Genomic DNA, 19,498 nt, shown 5'->3' with positions numbered 1-19,498 from the left:
AGGCAGGGAGAAGACAACAACAATAAAGCTGTTAGCATTTACAAAATAATTGTAAACACACATTTATCAGCTTCATTTAATATTTCAGTTGACTAACCTGGTCATATTATGTCAGTTTAGTTTTGACTTAAAAGACTCAACTGTTAACAATTGTTTAGCAAATCAAGCAAAACACGAAAAAGATCAAAGTACTGCAGTGTTATCCATGAAGTGTATGAGAGGAAATTTCTAACCAATACAATTAGATTTTGAGCTATAACACAGTAAAAATCAAGATACCATTTTTTTTGTACAGTTGTGTACAAATTCACATTTAAAGCATAATACCAAACGGCCAGAATCAATCAAAAACAAAGCCAGATGCTACTAACACTGTAAACAAAGTCAGATGTTATTAACTCCCCTCTACTGTCTTTCACATACCAAAAGTATCATGTGCTTTTGAAGAACAAAAGTCACAGAGCAAAGGGATGTCACAGAGCAAGTGCCTGAGAAAGATGAGTCCTTGTATCAATTAAAAAAAAAAAACCACAACAAAAAATGCTAATGATAAGTGATATTTTCTGCTCAAATTTCTGAGTCTTTTAAGGATGGTAAAATGTTTACTCGAAAAAAGAAATACTCGCTTGTATCCAGCTGTGTCCATAGGTAAAACACGGACACATATTTTGGACACATACTCAATCCAAACCTCAGAAGTTCACCTAGAATTAAGCTTTCATTTAATACTTTCTGAACTACTATTGTCTATACAGTGTTTGCTTTCCTTCTCTGAAGGTCAAACATTACTATCTTTTATTTCAGAATGAATAACTTTTTCCTGAAAACCAAACCCAAAACTTAGTTGTTGGTCTTCAGTGTGCACGGTATCAGATGCTATCTAGTCATAACTACATGCTTTCAGAGATCACAGAGGCTTTTTAAGGCTCAAAGAAAACTGAAAAGCCAATACAATTCTTTACAATAATAGACAAGAGACAAAACAAATTGAATTTGTTTTTTGTTCTGCACAGTCACTAACAGGAATAGTCTGCTGAAGTGATCAAAAACCCAGTAGTACCACAGAAATATTCTGAGTCCCAACAGATTTTCTGAAAGTACAAGCTGTATCGGCATCATCTGACGTCTTCAAAAAGGAACACCTCATTTTTACAAAATTTTTAGGAAGAGTAGAATTCACTAATAATTGTGGCCATAACAGTACTTACAAACACTATTAATGAGACTGTTAGGCAAGTTCTGGGTTAATTTATTTTTAATTGTTGTTTTTTAAAAAACTCAAACATATTCTATAAAGTATATTTTGTCAGAAATATCTCACCAGAAAGCCTGCCTTATGGCATTTCACTCAACTGCCTTGCATAAGCTTTTCCATTTGTTCCTTGGCTAGCTGCTGTCAAAAAACGAAAAAGATCCTTTAGACTATTGACATGAAAATTATTTTTGTGGTTGAATTCTCAAAGTGAATTCAAACTGGTCAAATGTGCATACTAGAATTTGGCACTATTAGTTAACCAATAACAGAAATGTTGGGTTTCTTGAGAAAACACTGAGATATTCTGGAAAATATCCATAATAAAACAATAAAAAAACCTGGTAGTTTGCTAATTATGTATTATTACTCAAATAACAGTGTGCAATACAACCTGTAATGCATAACCCAGCACCAACCCAGTTGGTATAGTGCCAAAGAACGCTACAATAGGCTGCCAACAAGCAAAATTAGAATATGTCACCAAAAAGGACTGTGCTGGGGGAGAGGAAGAAGAACAAATGCCTCTGGATGGCACACAGCTAAAATCCTTGCCTTAAGCTGCCTGATATTATCTGTTCTTAGTTGGCTTGGGAAGAGTTTTTGGTTGTTGTGGGGTTTTTGGGTTTTTTTCTTGGTTTTGTTGAGTTTTGTGGCGGGTTTTCTTGATTGGAAGTTGGTTTTTTAAATGTATCTCCTGCTATTTAGTAAATTTTTAATACCTTTTATAATAACCATCAAATTCCATGATTTTTTAAAACTTAGAAACGAAGGAGTTTCCTGCTTTTCTGTATGCTGGTAAAGAGACCCCCAGAAGACCCCAGAAAGTTGGAAAGATCTACCTGAGCAAAATTAAACTTGCATTATTTAATAATCTATATTGCCTTCATTCACCTACATGAACAACACAGAAGACTGGAAATACAAAATAGAAGTTGATGTCAGTTTGCTATTTCAATTTCTTAAGCACTGGACAAGGTGTATCCAAACAACTAATACTTCAACTTGCATCTCAGAGTTTGCAACACAATAGCTATGAAAAATCCTCTTTAGTATTTGATCACCGTAATTTGTCTTCACAGAAGCTCTCCAAAGAATTTCTTCCAGAATGAAACAACCCTGTTTTGGCCAGAAACAAGAAATACCTGAGAGTAAAAGTATTTGGCTAACCAAGCTCAGTGCTCCATGCAAAACCTTTGGGAATAGCACAAGAAGTCTACAGTCTAAGCTTAGAGAAATTCTCAGATGCATTTGCATGGAAACAGGACTGCTTACTTGCTAAATGTTTTGACCTGAGAAACTGGATGCCAAAAATACAACTCTGTTGCTCCTCTTTTTATGCATAGATAAAAGACGCAAAGTGCTTCTTTTTGAGAAACGCTGATCCTGAACCTTCCCCACCACAGAAAGCTGCAAAAGTCTCAGCTTGGATATTCTAACATTACATTTCCTAATTTCAGTTCTTCAGAAATGCCCATGCATGGCTGACCCTGTAACAGGCCACTGTCATTTTAATCATAAGACAAAAATCAGCACAATGTATAATGCAAGGCACTCAACTAGTTCCACCTCATCTTAGCAAAAAAAAAAAAACCAAAAATGTAGAGTTATGCTGAACTATACTATGTTGAAGGGTAGAAATTCTAGGCTGAGACATATATAGCAATTAAAACAACCCTTTGAGGAAAGTCTTAATGAAGCTTCTTAGGAAATCTGCATTTTTATTTAACCTTGAAAATCAACAGGCAAGAAGGATTTTCAGTAGCAATAAGAAATAATCTGTCACAAATTATCCATGAATCTGTCCAAAGCTGAAGTGATAGCACTATTCAGATGACCTGGGCAATACATAGGGAAATGGGAATGAAAGGCAGGAAGGCTTGCCTACAGACTAAATGATGTTTGCTAGATTTACAGTTCCTTACCCCTGAAGGCCTTTCAAGTTAGGCCATCTGGTCAACAACACTGAAGATCTTTGGGCAAAAACTATTGCTCAGTAAACATAGGCACCATTCAATACATTGATTTGAATGTTGAAACCTTACCAGCATTGTTTCCCACAATGAAGCACATGCTTCTTTCCTGCAAAAAATAATATTCACTATTTCCCCTGCAACAGAAAACTCACCATGCTCCTAGTTGCTTGGGAAAGCTACTGTAGTCTATTTATAAAGTTAGATAAACGTAGCTAGATATGATAAAGCCAAAGACTGAATACAGTGTCCTAAGGGTTTTATGGTAGTACTGACACAGAAAACAGAATTTCTTAGGAAAAATGGAAAAGTGGCATCTGATACCAATAACTCTAGATTAAAACAGCTAAACAGCATTTCCTCAAAACATTCTTGGCAACACTGGTCATGTGTCACATTCGGTCAGGTGTAACGCTTCTGCACTTTACTACATAAAAGACTCCCACTTTCTGCAGTGTTCTAATCATGAATATAGGTTTTAATAGCTTTAACAGAAAAAGGGTTGCATCTTATCTGTGGATACAATACCAAGAAACAAACAAAACAAAAAAATGTATCTTGAGTGGTAGGCATTAGGCTAACACCATAAGAAACTCTGTAACAGATGGCCTGGCAAACATCATTTTACCTAGAACATCAGCACAGACTAATTTTTTTTGGGGGGGGGAGGTAGGGAGGAAATCCTTAATAAACAATTAATAATTCACTTAAAAAAACATTTTTTTCTTTTTAGAAGTTATATGCAAAATAAGAAAGAAAAAAGAACCCAACAAAAAAGCAAAAGGTAGACTTACTGGTTATCATGGCTCCAGTTATAGAACCCAGAAATCCAATGCTGACCACAATGACAGAGATCAGCCTCCCCTGCCTATGCCTCTGCAGCATCACAAACATTAATACTCCCACAGCACCATGGACAAAGAGAGAGGAGAAGAGAGCCCAGAGGAAAACCCAGTACCACATCTCTGAAAGAAAGCAGTCAATAAAGGGTTAATATTTTTTAAACAAGAACTTTGTAAGCAAGAAAGTTTAAAACATCGCATACAATCAACAGTAAGAGAAAAGCAATACTGGTTTCCATCTTAAAAGTAATACATGTGACACCATCAGCATACACTCAAGACACTTTCCCACTTTTAGCAGTCTACCATAAAGGAATAACTACTATGATAAAAATTATAAAAAGGACTCTGGCAAAAAATCTTAATTCAGATGTACTTTTACAGGAAGTCATAATTCCTTTAATGGTTTCTTTAAACAGTGTTAATTGCAATTTCTTAACAGGTATTGTAACTACTGCTGCAGAATGAAATATTCCCTGACAAAAAGACCGAATAAGGAAAAAGTCAAGTATGTTTTGGGGGTTTGGGTTTGGTTTGATGGTGAATTTATATTTTGGGGCTGGTGGTTTTTTTTTTTTGTTGTTGCCCCCTCTCCCCCTAACTCCATCAATAAGAGACAGCATCAGGTAACATCAAATGGGAAAATTGAGTTTAAATACTTCAGTTTATCTACCCAAGAGCTGTAATAGAGCGTTCCATCAAATTAGCTTCAAAGGCACAAATAAAAACAGCACAATTTTAAAAAGAAATTCTAACACATCTAACTTCTTGTTTCCAATTGCTTAGCACAGAACTTCAGAGAGAGGTAGGCACTATTACTTAAATTACTAAACAAGGACAAGAGATGTGAGAATGTGTGGAGTACAAATATTTCTTTGAAGAATGGCAGACATGATGATCACCTTCAAAGAGCTAGAACCATCAATGAAGCTACACAATAATTAAAGAACCTTTCTCACTTGGTAATTTTCTAAAAACTTTCACTATAAATCAAAAGGGTGGGTAAATAAAAGAAAAAAAATCCCCTTTAAGTCAACTACAGTAGGTATATATCATCACAGAATTCGGCAAATTAGGGTACATATTCCCAATGGACATAACACCAAGACACTGCCATTAGTTCAGAGTTTCTGCTGCAGTTCCCCCTCATAAAAAGAATAAAGAGCAGCTTCCTTACAACAGCAGAATACTTATCGTTTATGAGGTGAGTCTGTATTAAAGCAGCTTGACTCACATCAGCTATTCAAGTAAAAATACAAACCAACTAGCTAACAAAAATCCTGAGCAGCACAAAACATACCATGAAAAGACACTGAGAAAGAATGGTTGCTACACAACAACCACAGTCCTATGAGTCCAATGTCAGTAGTGTATGTATATCCATAGCACAAATATAGAGTTTAAGCTTTTTCATTTAGCAGTTCTTTGAGAATAGACTCAACCCTTCTCCTTCCACACAGGCACAAAAGGCAAAACTATGCCCAAAGATGTACAACTCCTCTAAACTGTGGTAACCAAAAGGTTCTTTTAAGAGAACAGCAAGGAAAGTGGGTGGCAAATCTACATTCAATTAATACTTCAGCTATAGTTCCAGGTGTAACTTCTCTTTCTGAGTGCCTAGATACATGCGCACATATACTGAGAGTGGCTCAAAGCAGCTCTCCTCAGAACCTCCACCCCTTCACCCCTGGCCCCAAGCTGGCTCTCAAAAATCTTTGCAGAAGGGTAAAGACTATGGTACTGTTCTACTAAATGTCTCATTACCCTCAGAAGCTACTGTGACAAGTGGCAAGGATGTCAAGTAGTCATTCCACAGATGACAAACCCCCTCACTAACATTAAGAAAGATTGACTGCTGATCTAGTCTGCTGTGGTCATGGATAGTTTGGGAGGCAAATTTCCCCTGCAGTCCTAACAGGCCTTGTTCATTACTAGCACAGCTTGGGTGTTCCCACTGTTTTATTCTAGTGGAAGCACATAAGCAAAAAGATTAGCCAAAGAATCCACCAATACAGAACCCAGCAGCCCTGCCAGGGGGGGAAATAAACCTTAGAACCAAACTAAACCAGACCAAGAAAGTCTATTTGAATCTGACTCTGTCACAAACACTGTCATATCCTGTAATTTTCACAGGGTTTGCTAGGCACTGCATCACCTTTTAGGAAATCAGCATTTGTGGTCATTGTCAAGCCTCACCAGGTAGAAAAAAACCAAATTATTTCCAGTCTTAGGAAGACTAACTAGGATGACGGTATTTTTAGAAGAAAATGAAAGCTTATGGGAAGGCTAACCACTCTCCTGTAGCTAAGAAACCAAAAATATTTACAAGCCCTTACACAACAAAATAGCTCCATAACGAGCAACTATCTTCAGTCTTATTTACATTCCAAATAAGGCTCTAGGAAAATTAGCATCAGCCCTCATTTTATATTTAGGGCAGAAGGCATGAGAATAGAACCAGCACTAAACGTCCTGTTGGCTAAAGGAATATAAAATTGAGTTCTTTGGTACACACTTTCTTCTCCTACTACTTAAAAGCAACACACGTACTGAATGCATTGAAAAGGAAATTAGAGAATATCCAAAAATATTCCTTGTTTGACAAAAATGCAGCTGCGGCTTTGTTAAATATGACCTCCCTTCATTAAAATATCACCTATGTCTTAGGAGCTGAAACAAGACAAACAGCTTTTGAGCACCGTCCCTAGGAAAGGCAGGAAGAATTATCCTTTCTTATTCTCCTTTATTTACTCTTTTTATGCCTGCTACTTCAACACACTCATTTACTTCAGCTCGTTAATTGAGCGAGTGATGGAGCCAACTGAGTAAGTTGTTTAACATGGATGAACAAGGTAAGAGGAAAACCAATCTTTTAAGCAAACTAGAGGAGACTTCAAGATCCATAAATCTAGAGGACAATGTAGACATTCTTATCCTGACACGTTGAGGGCAGAGAATTACATATTTCATGTTCTATAATCATGCAACCCCTGAACCACGATGAGAGACGACTCTCAAAAGAAGTGTGTTAGAGTAACACTGAAAGACACAAAGAATGGGTTGGGGGCAACATCGAGAGATGCCACTATAAGGCAGAGAAACAGAACGTGGACCTCTGAACACAAATGGTCAAAACTTCACTTGTTCAAAAATAACTGAGTAGTTTAACTGTTGAATTGACTTGCAGTATCTACAAGGAAGAGGAAATGAGACTGAAGTGTCTTAAGAATATGCTGGTACAACTATTTATGTCCTATATACTGACTGATACTTTAAGCAGCATAAACTTACGTAGAGAATCATCTTTATTACCTTGGAAAAAAGAAAGCACAGTTGAATTTCAGTCTTTGTGTAGCTATACTAATTAGTTTGCTCTTTTGACAACATGAGCTGCACATACAGAGTACTTTGCTGTTGTGGTAAGTAATGATTTAGCTGTATCTGGCAGAGAGCTTCAAATACTAACCTATCCTCAGCTTATTTAGTTGTGCTCTCACAGAGCTTCCTTAAAGAGACATGAAAAGTATAAAATTTTAAAAAAACTTCAAAACTCCCTTTGCTTAACCCTAAAAAAGTTTCGGAGCTTACTTTCAGTGTATCCAAATTGCTTTAAGTCACCAAAGCTTATCATACGTGTATCAAAACTCCACAGTTCCTAAAGAAATACAGGGAAGTAGAAAATGCCCAGTATTTACAAGCTCACAAGCATAGTGACATTTCAATCTATTGCACAGATGTCACAGCTTTTCTAAGAGAACAGTTGAGATCCGTTTTTCAGGTTTATTTAAATTTCTTAGCATTTAAACACTACCTTAAATCTTGCTTTCAGTTTATATTCCTTTCCACTGGTTTGCCTTTGGTGGGGATTTTTTTTCTTGCAGAAAAGCTGCAAGACTCAAATAACTAGCAATTGATGTCCAATCACACCAGTTTTAGAGTACTACTTTGTTAATTTCGATGTGTATACATATCAGATGCCTATCATACATACATTATGCTTATGCTCTATAGATACACATTATACATATATTAGTGTAGGCATACACAACCTTAAACTTTAGAAAAAGAGCCTTTAAAGTATGTTACTGTTCAGGATAACATATCACTTTCAATTTATCAACACTTGAAGTTACATTCCATCAACAGCTTCAACTTACACAAATAAAAATGCAAAGTCAACTCAAAATAGATAAATGCTAGCATTTTCAAATATTATCTATATGAACATGCTGTCCTACTGCTACTCAGCTTCAGTAAACACAGAGTACCTCCTCAGTCCTTCATCTTCAGCGCTTTTCCTCTAGTTCTTAGCTTGTTTTGCCAGATGAATAATGATTGCCTATAACATTTCATAAATCAAAAGTGATTACTCCAAAACAAAGTATCTCTCAATTCTGAGTCATGTACCCAGCCTATCAAGATTAGCAACAGTTAAGTCAAGCAGTAAATATCTGTGCTATGAATAAAAAAATACAAATTTAAGTCAATAAGGTAGTGCATGTTAAATTTTGAATTCAAAAACCAATAATGTTATATTCCTGTAGACTTATTAATTCAAAGCACTCAGGTGAAGTGATAGTATATTATACCTGCAACAGTAACTCAGCTCTTTACGTGCTACATTTTTTTCTTCAGCACCAGGTTCTCTACTTAATTAGTGCATTAACTGGTAATTTCAAAGTTAACAGAACTATACAGTCAGTTGTTGTTTGGAGATGCTAATGCTTTTGCTGTTTTAAGTGGAAGAGGAGTACTTTGCTGAAGAGCATTTAAATCTTAAATTACAGACTAGTTCTCTCAAGTAACAGGATATGGGACAAAGACAATCCAGAGAATTGGGGACAAATGAGTACAGGATGGAACTTAGCAGCTTCTATTAGAAATATTGCCATGTTCTTGGTTACAGAAGTAGCATTTAAAAAATTTATTTTACTGGATACTCAAAGGAGGATTTTCTTTTTTTTTTTTTTCAGTTCAAATTCAGCTACTATCTAACTTGATCTAGTAAACCCTGATCTACCACTAACTCTAAAACACAATCAGTTCACATAAAGGAGGTGTTCTTGGGATGTACTGGAGAAGGTAACATAGAACAAGGTAAAAGCCACCTCTCCCATGGTTACTCCTCCCAAGACAGGGCACAAAGATGGGAAGCAAGTGCATTATGGTGGTGGGTCCAGGCTCAAGGAACAATGCTCCCAGCTTTAGCTGTCACAGGGTGTGATGTGTAATGTGTATGTGGCAGGAATGAAATTGCCTGTGGTCTCCTGGGTATTTGAGGCCTTGAATGAAAGACAGGATTTCTTTTTTTCTATGTTGAACCTACATCAGATATGCGGTATAAAAATAATCTTCCAGCTTCTAACTAAGGGGAAAAAGAGCCTACCAAAATCAAACTGTTAGGTTTTGAAGCATTCCTGGACTTCATATCAGGTCCCTGTTGAAATTTTCAGAAAATATTTTTAAGAAGGATGCTGATAAAATTTTGCAACTTGTTTGCACAAACATGATCAACGTGGTTTATCTATAGAAGATAAGTTTTTACTTGTGCAATTTAAAAGCCCAGTCCAGACCACAACGTTAAGTCCAAAAGTAAACACAAGGCAGTCTTGAATATTCCTGAAACATTGCATATTAATGAATTTCTTTTTCCAGTACTCTGGGGAAGTTTCTTCTTATACTTTACAGAGATGCAAAGGGGAATGAATTAAGTAGTCAAATAAGACAAACTCATTCACACACCTATTTTTTTAGCAGGGAAAACAGCAGAATTTCTGATTTTAAACAAAGTTTACTTTGATAAGTAGTTAGGAAAGGTTTATATAAGTTATTCAGCTTTTTGCTAATATAAATTATTAAATCAATATATATTCTATGTTATATAGAAGATTTTAAATCCAGTGAAAGTCACGGACTGTTGACAGTGCATAAGAACATTGAAATCAATAGGTTATGGCTAGAAGAAGAACCTGCATTTAAGCACCAATTCTGAATCCGTAGTGCAACTTCACATGACAGTGACATATTCTCCAACAATACTATGATGGATAAAAATTATTTTTTATATTCTTTAAATTAAACAGAAAAAACATTCCACATTAAATATATCTTATGCAACCCCTCATTATATTGCAAAAGCACTGAGAAACAAGTCGTTTTGCTTTTTTAACTCTCAGCACTGAATTTTGTAGTAACGCCCATGTTGCATAATGGTCTAATAGGAAAAACTTTATCAAGGATGTCTGGCACAAAGAAAAGTTAAATCCATTGTGAAATTTTTCCTTTAAGAGTACAAGATATATTTTTAGAGCAGGTATGCAAAAATAACTACTCAGAAAGTGAGCTGTATTAATGTGTTGCCACACTAATCCCTGGACACTTTAATCAGACACACGTTAAAAAGTTCACAGATCAAATAAATAAAAAAAGTATTCTGAAAGTTAAAAGAACAAAAAAGATAATAAACCCTTAAGTGATCATTTTCTGTTTGCTACAGCTTCAACTTTAGCTACACCTCTATTTTCATCATAGTTCTTCCACCTTTAACAGATAAAGAAAAAGAATAAATCTATCCATCATTCCTACAGAGTGCAAAAAAGATGACACAACACTCTTTCATAAATATGAGAATATTTTCATAAATATTTAAAACATAGACCCTTTACTCAAAATTTTCCACTAATCTGTCACCACTTAATATACCCCTATACCAAGTAGAAAGAATTTACTCAGTTACATCTCTGCTATTGATACCAAATCCCTGCTTATTCAGAGCTGGAAGCTTATGCTTTTCTTTACACCTAGACAGAATAAAAAATCAGAAGATACTACTCTCCACTGTATGCCTTGGCCCTCACAGTAGTGGACACACATTTTGCAGCATGAGATTGAACAGAAAAAAGCCAGTTCTTGTCAAAGCCAGCTAAATCTCCCCTCTCCTAATAAAAGATGAGGGTCTGACTCTTCTTTGGTTCACAGAATTTTTTTTTTAACAGGTAAGTCTTTAAGAACCCTTGATGCTTAAGATTATGTTTATTTGTCAGAAAATATCTGCCACCTCATTCACTCCCACAGCCCTCACTGTCCACAGGTATATTCAAGGTGTGTGGATGTGGGGGAAGTCTCTGATTTCTTCACATTCATTTTTATGAGTTTTTTGGTTGTTTTTTATAGCTTTCTGTCAAATGCCAATGAGCATATATCCACAAGGAAAAAAAAAAACCCAACCACCCCCACAAACATACTCTAGACTTCCATACATATTTATAGACTCACACACTTTCTACAAGCCTTCACTCACGCACAGGTACCCATCGATTCACTCGCATTAACACACCCTATACCATTAGCCTTCTTTGAATCCATACGCGCTCATCTCCTTTACTCATGCAGGCGTACCAGACACCGGGCACACTCACCGGTCTTCCCAACACCTAACACACGCAGATTCCTCTCGCTTCCCTGGGCGCACACCAACCCCTCGCCCAAGCAGACACGCACACACACGCTGCATACCTGCTCACAGAGCACACACGAAGGCACGACACGCAGGGACTCGGGAACACAAACACCAGCCCTCCCCTGATGCAGCACAGAGGGAGACCACCGCCACCGCCAGCCCCACGCCCTCCATTGTGCACCAGCCCCGGAGCGGCCACCACGCCGGCGGCGCCGCTCGCCCACCCACCCGCCCGCCCAACGCACCCTTGCACCCGCACTGCCCCGGTACCCGTCAGGTTGCGGAGGACGGTGCCGTGAGCCCACAGGCTCAGCACTTGCTGCACCGACAGGTTGATCATGGAGTTGTCCCCCGCTTCCACCTTCATGGTGCCGCCGCCGGGCGGGGTCCGGCAGCCGCCGGACCGCGGGGCGGGAGGGATGCGGCGGCGAGGAGCGAGAGGGCGGGGAGGCGGCGAAGGGGTCTCCGCGCCGCGGAGGAGACATCGAGGACGGAGAGGGGGAGATGGTGGCCGGGGGGGAGCCGAGCGATCCTGGGGGATGGAGGGAGCCGGCCGCTGGCGCTCCCCCGCCGCTCAGGGGCAGGGCCGGGCGGCTGAGCCCATCGCCCCCGCCGCCTCCTCCTCCATCAGCAGCGGCCGCCGTCGCCTCGCCGGCGGCATCGTCACCCTGGTCACCGGCATCACCTGGAGAGAGGGCGGGGCGAGGCGGGGCGGGGCGGCCCTCAGGCGGGCGGCTCCATGCAGCAGCGGCAGCGCGGAGGATCCCGGTGCCAGACACCAACGGCGGCCGGAGGGAAGGGGGAAGGAGCGGAGGGAGCGGGAGCAGGAGTTGAGGCTCGGGAGCGGAGGCAGCGGGAGGGCGGCCCCGCGCAGGCGCGGCGGGAGGAGCCGGGGGGGCGCGCGCTCCTCCCACCAAACGGAGGACCAGGATTCGGAGTCGTAATTTGACTCAAGGAGAGCGGGAAAGCCTGCGGCTCTTGTCGACGCTCAGGGAAACTTGCATTGGCAAGAAGTATGTTAAATAAAATCTATAAGCATTCAGATACATATACATAAATCTATATATATCTCGAAAGGGAAAAATAAAATGATAACACTACCCGGTATTAAAGTTGGTATTAAAGTTTATTCCGTTGCATGTGTTTAAACATCGGAGAAGAGTACAATGAAGAATCTGAATTCTGAAAACAGAAGTGTTCTCACCTTGCAGCACACAGCATTAGCACACGGAGCTCCAGAGAGCGCGGACGAGAGCACCTCCGCGGCTGGCTCGGCGGGATCGGAGGATACAGCCCCACTGGGGCAGAACGGGACAGGACGAAGAAAGCGCTGCACACAGGATGAATGTTGCTCGGGAAGGCCGGAGTTGCCGGAGCTCAGGTGACAGCACGGGTTGCAGCGGAGAAGCATCATCCAGATGCAACATCCAGGCAAGGCTGCGTAACCTTCCTGCCTGTCCCTTAGAACCTTGGAGCTCCACAGTCAGCGTGGCTGCAAAGTAAAACCATCAAAAGTTAGAAAACGTCAGAAATCATGAGCGAATCTTGATTCTGTAACCATGCTTTAGTCTGTTCCTTTGCTTTATATAATGAGAGAACACAGTCTTTCAGCTGGACGCGGCTTCTGTGGAAGCACGAGAGGCACGGTGCTTACCCATGTAAAAGCCAGCGATCTTCCCTCCCATCCATATTTAAATATGTGTCCCTAGGCCGTATATAGAGTGCATACTTCTTCGCTGGCCTTTCTTCAGCAGTGCTTGCTGTAGTACTTCATAAACATCAGTTTATGTCACCATCCTTGATGAAAGGGGTTGGAGAGGTAACCTAACTAATTTATAGGAGCAACTTATATCTATATAAAATATATATTTATATTTTTATATATAAAATATACAATATCTATATATATTATATATTTTTATATCTAAATATATATATTTGCAATTTATATGTATCTTGCATAGATGCAATTTATAGATGAAGAGCCACAAGAGATAAATCAACTAATATCCTGCTTGATACCAATGACTGGATTTTTTTTTTTTTCCAGATAGACTATTGGCAGGATATCTGGTTCAGCAGTGCTCCCAAAGCCCTTTGTTTGCAGCTGACAATGCTTGGCACTTCTGCAAGTAGGTATCAAGCCAGACAATGAGAAACTCAAAGGGACCAGCTCCCTAGAGGGCTCTGGGTTTGACTGATTAAGCATGGAATCACTGTGTTGGAGAAAGAACTCAACTGTCAGGCCAGGATTCGACCATCGAAGGAAGGTCCTCTCTCTCCCTCTTCTTGTAATCCTACCACCTTACAGTTGTATAATTCAGGCCTTACAGAAAATAGTTCCCTTTGTTATGCAGTATTCATTAATTTTTATGGCAGAATTATTCCATACTTTAAGTCGGGCTCAGTGAGAAAATAGCATATTATTTAGGTTTGAATGTGAAACATACAATGAAATATTTAGAAACAGTTATTATGGTTTATTCTTTTTAACTTCAGCATGCTGAACTTTGAGAAAACAAACATTTTTAAATGTCCTTTAAAAAATCCCAAACCCTAAGTTTGTTTGTATTGTAGACCAATGCCCCAAGAACAAGCATATTCCGCAGGACACTGTGGTGTAGTCAAACTTACGGATAAAAGGAAAACTAACATTTGGTGACCATTTTAGTTCATAAGTCCTGTGGTAACCTACTGAGAGATGTCAGCAAGACAATTTGATAGGCCGGAGGCATGTATGGAGACATGCATATATCTGTATATAATGTTGCATTGGTGCCCAGTGCATATTGATGATTTTTTTTATTCCGTACAAGGAAGAATGCATTGGAAATACTGGCTTTGAATCACGTGTGTCCAGAACTTTCTAAAACACCTTTCACAACGTTTTACCATCGAGGTACAGAAAACTCATTCACTTAGAGGTCAAGTTGCTGTAGCCTGCAGACTCTTGCAATATTTGCTGGGGAGCATCCTTCAAGGTTGTGCAGATGCTCTCTCCCTAGAGACAGAGACTTTGGAAATCTCTTGAGCCTCCCCCAGGGAGGGCTGATCATTCTGCAGCAGTGCGAATGCTGCAGGAACACAGAGCTTCCAAAGTCCTAGGATAACAAACTGGCTTCCTTCCCAAGAGAGATCCACCAAAACTGCAAGGCAGCTTCCACTGAAACTCCACCTAAGAGGCTAAAAAGGGTTGTCAAACCTCAGTCATACAATGTTTAAATTAATTGAACATTTTCTGATCAAACACCACCAACACACTTGGACAAGCTCTGTTGACAGTGTAGAAGTGATAAACGGGCAGAGACTCATCTTGCAGGGGGCCATAATTCATCTCATTTATTCAACTTAGTCCTCATTCCATCATCTAGTGGGTGAGCTGAGTACTAATTTGGATACACATTTGTCATGTGAAAACAAGGCTAACTGTATCATTGAGGAAGATATTGTTAAAGGATTGACTTTAAAAAAAAAAAAGGGCGGTACATGGCAGTGACATTTCTCAGTAGCTCAACACTGGGAGGAAATCATGCTGGAGGAATAGAGTGCCTTTAATGAAGCAGCAGAAAGAACAGAAATTAAATCCTCCAAACTGTAGCTTCATATGAGCAGGGAATTGAAGCCAACTCTTTGTTCTCAGCAAAGACCTCTCACTTGGGAGGTGTTGCCACAGAAGTCCTGAGCTTATTAGCTCTCTGCAGGGATTATTATGAGCTCTGTAGGCAGCAATGTACAGAGCAACAGCAATGATAATGATGTCAAGGGATCCCCAGCAAGGCTAAGGTTGCTGCTGAAACTGCGAACTACAGGGGGAGTAAAATAAGGATGCTTGAGCAAGGCAAGCAAAGGCAGTGAGGGCTGGAAAGATCTCAGGGAGGAGAAATCACAAGAGGCAGCACTGCCCTGGTGATTAAAGCAGGGGAAATAAGACAGAAAAAAAATAAAGGAAAAAAAAGAATATGATCCTAGTATTTAATCAGATAAGGTAGTCCCTTAAATATTAAAGGTTAAAAAAAGAGAAGTAACTCTTTTGTAAGGGCCCGGTGAGACCACTTCATACCCCTGTGATACCTTGAAGTGGGGGAGGACAGGCACAGCAGAGAATGTGGGGACACATCAGGGAGGGTGGCTGTGTCAGAGAGGGCTTGGAGGGCTTACTGATAGGGTGGCAAAGGGAGGACTGGCAGGCTGGGGGTATGACCAGCTCTAATAACACTCCACTCCACAGAATAGGGATTAAGAGAGGACTTGTAACTGCAGAGAAAACAGGGGAGAGGGGAAACAGCCCCACAAATAAACCTTCACCATTTGTGTACAGACAAACCCCATGTTTCCACTCCTGCGTGGTATTTCAGGGGCAGCCCACACAATTCACATGGTCTGCCTGACAGCCAGCCCTGAGCTATCACTAACAGCTTAGAGATTCCAGGCAGCCTTTACATGTACAAACCTGCTGGTGAAAGGGTCCACAAGGAACACCTGAAAATTTACGCACGGACTGATCTTTATCCCAGATGAGCTCGCTTTCCTTCCAGTGTAACTCCTCCTCCCCTTTTCCCTCACAGCAGCTGCAAAGCAGTGCAAGGAGCCAGCTGTAAACCTTGACTTCGGTCAAAGGAAATTAGTTTTACAGGTGGAAAAGTAGGGTCAGTTTAGTTTCTCTGCACTGCGAAAGATTAGAATATGTCTACATAAGCTGCTATTAACTTCAGGTATGGCTTTCAGAAGCTGAAGAAATAATGATAAATTTCATTGGAGAGTCCTTGGCTGAATTATTTTCCACTTGGAAATGTAATGCTGTTCAAAATGAAATGATTTCTTAAGTCTTTTCAGAGAAACAGACAACACCGAGGATGCTCCATTGTCATGTTCTGAAACAAATATTTATTTTTTGCATAATGAATACATCTTTGTGTCATAGCAAAATGTCCAAATCCAAACAACAATATCTTTTGGTCCCTTGAAGAAAAGAATTCCCACTCAAGTTTTTCTAACCAGCACTGGCCATGTGGATTGACTGGCACTGCAATTAAAGATCTATTTTAACTGAATGGATAACTCCAGCACTGCTCATATATGCAGACATTTTTTCCCCCAGTTCAAAGGGTTTTTCTTGGCCTTTGATTCAAGTCAGTGACGAGACTTTACAAATGCAGATAGTAAATCAATACCTCAGACATTAGCAATAGATTCTGCGTACTTGCCCCTCTTCTAGACCATGAATTTACACACACAAGTTACTACTCAATCAGAAGAATTGGCAGTCACAGCTAGTTGTGGTTTGAGAAGTGGGTCATTCAGAGATCCTTGGCCTCATAATCTCAGCTCTTAAAAGGCTGAAATGTGATCTCAGCCCCTAACCTCAGTGATGGATGAAGATGCCATGACGGCAATGTAGGAGAGGAAGGAAGGAAGTAAGGTGATACTACGGGATAAATATCCCAACTCTCCCCAGCATGAAAGCAGCCTCACAGGTTGATCTAAGTGACCAAAAATCATCTGGAGAGGGCTTCCAGGGCGGCAGAGGGAGGCAGAGGTGCACGGGAGACTTTTCCCTAGTACCGGTAGATGGAGCGCTGTGGTACCGAAGATATCCTCTGCTCAGCCGGCTGCACCCTGCCAACAGGGCTTCTGCACCACGGATACTACCTCCGGAGCGCTGCCAGAGCTTTACTGGCAATGTTATTGCAACAAAATACCTGTGGATACTTGGAACCCGCAGTTAGAATATCTTTTTTTAATTATTATTTTTTTTGTTTAATTAAAGCTGGGGGGGGGGAGAAGCATCTGCTTAGTCTGCTTAGAGAATATTTCTCTGCAAAAGACATTGACCTTTAGCCACCAGTTTGCATGTATTAAAATACCTGAAAGATTGCACTAATCATGAAATAGAAAAGTCCCACTGGCTACTCACGTATTTGTTTTAAACAATACCATTATTCAGAAAAATAAAGCTTTCTTCTACTCTCTTTGCACATCCTCACAAACCCATGCATGTACACACGTGCGCATTCAGACACGTGCAGCAGTTTTAAGTAAGTACTGCTGTTAATATCAATTATGCTATTACTTATAAAAGGATTTTTATTTTTTACTCTTTGTGAACTCCTTTAAAGGAATCTTTTCTCATGAATAAGAATGTTATTAGTGTTCTCAGGAAGTCTAAATTATCATTTGTGTTTCACCATATAAGTTGATTGAAAGCAGGCAATTACTTGTTAAAATTGTCATTAGGAAACACTGGGAATAGTCTAAGTAGTTTCACTGTTCCCTCAGGAGTTTATAAAGTAAAAGTGGGGAACAACCTTTGCTCCTTGTTGTCTTCAGTGTCACATTCAAAAAGGTTGTTTGGCTAAAATGCAAAAAATTTGCTTCCTGCAAGACTTATTTCTTTCAGCCTAGTCTTCTCTCCCCCAATTGTTTTTTAAATAACATACCAGAATCTCACAATCCATGTCAACAACTTGATGCATGATAACCACATCAGGTTTCTGTATGCTTAGGTCATTAGCTAGCAAGAACATTGTCAAGCTATTAGTTTTGAAGTGTCCTATTTTTAGATTGTTTGGAAATTGCTGGAAGTTTCCTAGAGAAATCTGTTCTTTTATTAAACTAATTTTTATTTAACCCTCACATATGCATGTCACAGTCCAGACAGTATTTATACATAGTTTCTACACACAACCGTAAACAATGGGATATCTGATTTGCAATACATTTGCATTTTTTTTCTGATACAGAATTCAAGAAAACTCAGCTTCAAAATTTCTGAGTTTTGTTGGAATATCTGTAACTTCAGCCTTCACAGTTAAAGGGATATCTGCACATGCGTATCTGTGATCTGTGGCACCCTTACACTGAGCTCCACCTTTCGTTTCCCTCTCAATCAATACATTCTTGAGCAGACAGGAGGTGTCACATCAGCATCACAAAGCAGGACATTTCCTCAAAAATTCTAGCTTCCCCCCACGCCAGCTGTGCTACACAATGTGCTTTGCAATACCACAAACCTGCAAACCCACAAGCCCCTCGGTTCCTAAGCAGGTCCTCCCACTGCTGACCCAGCATCCGTTAAACTCACCTGGAAATACCTGACTGATTTCAGTGGACTTCACGTTCAGTTCTGAATGGCAGAATTATCTGATCTTATCATATTTTCTTTTAATCTGAAAACTATGATTATGTTTAGTAGAACTGTTACAGGTGTTTCTAGAGATTCAATTGCCTTAGGGAAGGAACAGTTCCATTCTGCCAGTAAGGGCCACTAGTATGTATTTTTGTTCCTCTATAGTATAGGCCAATTTTATCTAGTCTTACCCATTTTTTGATTATCATAACATGTTTGCAGCTCTGATTTATGTAACCTAATTGGCTATTTTATCCATACAGTCTACTTCAGATAATATCTATGAGGGCATCTCCTTCTCCTTTTGAAAAAAGTGATGACAACCTGTGTTGTCATCATTAGTTTATGTCCACTGGTTCCTTGACCCCTACCATTTCACGGACAATTCCATGACAGTCAAAATCTGACTCCTGATTTTAATTTACTGGCTAATTTGAAATTTTTGGCAGCACCACAAGCATACATGAATTCAGACCATTGTGAGATTCCCATTTGAATTCCTGGAATTGTCAAACTATTTTACTAGTCTTTGAATTCCTGTCATCCCCTTTACATTTTCCTCTCCTAGTTCGTAGTTCAAGTTGATCATATAAATATGTCACAGAACTATGTTTTCCAAAAGTATCTACCTCTGCAGTTTGGAGCAAAAGGAATCAAGGTAGACAAAAAGAGAAAAAAAAAGTCAGTTCATCCCTACAGCAAGAGGATTCCTCTGTTGTGAGGAAAAGAAAACTAAAGTCACACGGAACTGCAGGTAGTTTTAACAGTTTGGAATCAGCCTTTGATACTTCATAAAATTCTGCATGTATGATGCAATATGACACCAAAGTTTTTCTTCTGAGTGCT

General features: G+C 39.6%; 1 protein-coding gene across 8 annotated transcripts in view; it reads right to left on the bottom strand.

Moving 5' to 3' along the window:
- Positions 1 to 19,498, bottom strand: part of TMEM170B (transmembrane protein 170B) — a 105,454-nt gene that overhangs the window by 10,129 nt on the left and 75,827 nt on the right. For 7 of the 8 annotated variants that reach the window (XR_004357261.1, XR_004357264.1, XR_004357265.1 and 4 more), the window contains one exon: positions 12,731 to 13,018. Coding sequence is in view for 1 of the 8 variants with exons in the window: in XM_032688899.1 (XP_032544790.1) it covers positions 4,020 to 4,190; positions 11,797 to 11,893 (268 nt within the window). In the remaining 7 variants the exon portion in view is untranslated. Of the gene's footprint in view, positions 1 to 4,019; positions 4,191 to 11,796; positions 12,069 to 12,730; positions 13,019 to 19,498 lie in introns of those variants that run through there. The other variant, XM_032688899.1, reaches the window with a different exon arrangement.

The sequence above is a fragment of the Chiroxiphia lanceolata genome, chromosome 1, assembly GCF_009829145.1.
Source record: "Chiroxiphia lanceolata isolate bChiLan1 chromosome 1, bChiLan1.pri, whole genome shotgun sequence".
Lineage (NCBI taxonomy): Eukaryota > Metazoa > Chordata > Aves > Passeriformes > Pipridae > Chiroxiphia > Chiroxiphia lanceolata.
The sequence above is the reverse complement of the archived record's forward strand: the minus strand, read 5'-3'. Positions and strand labels throughout refer to the sequence as shown.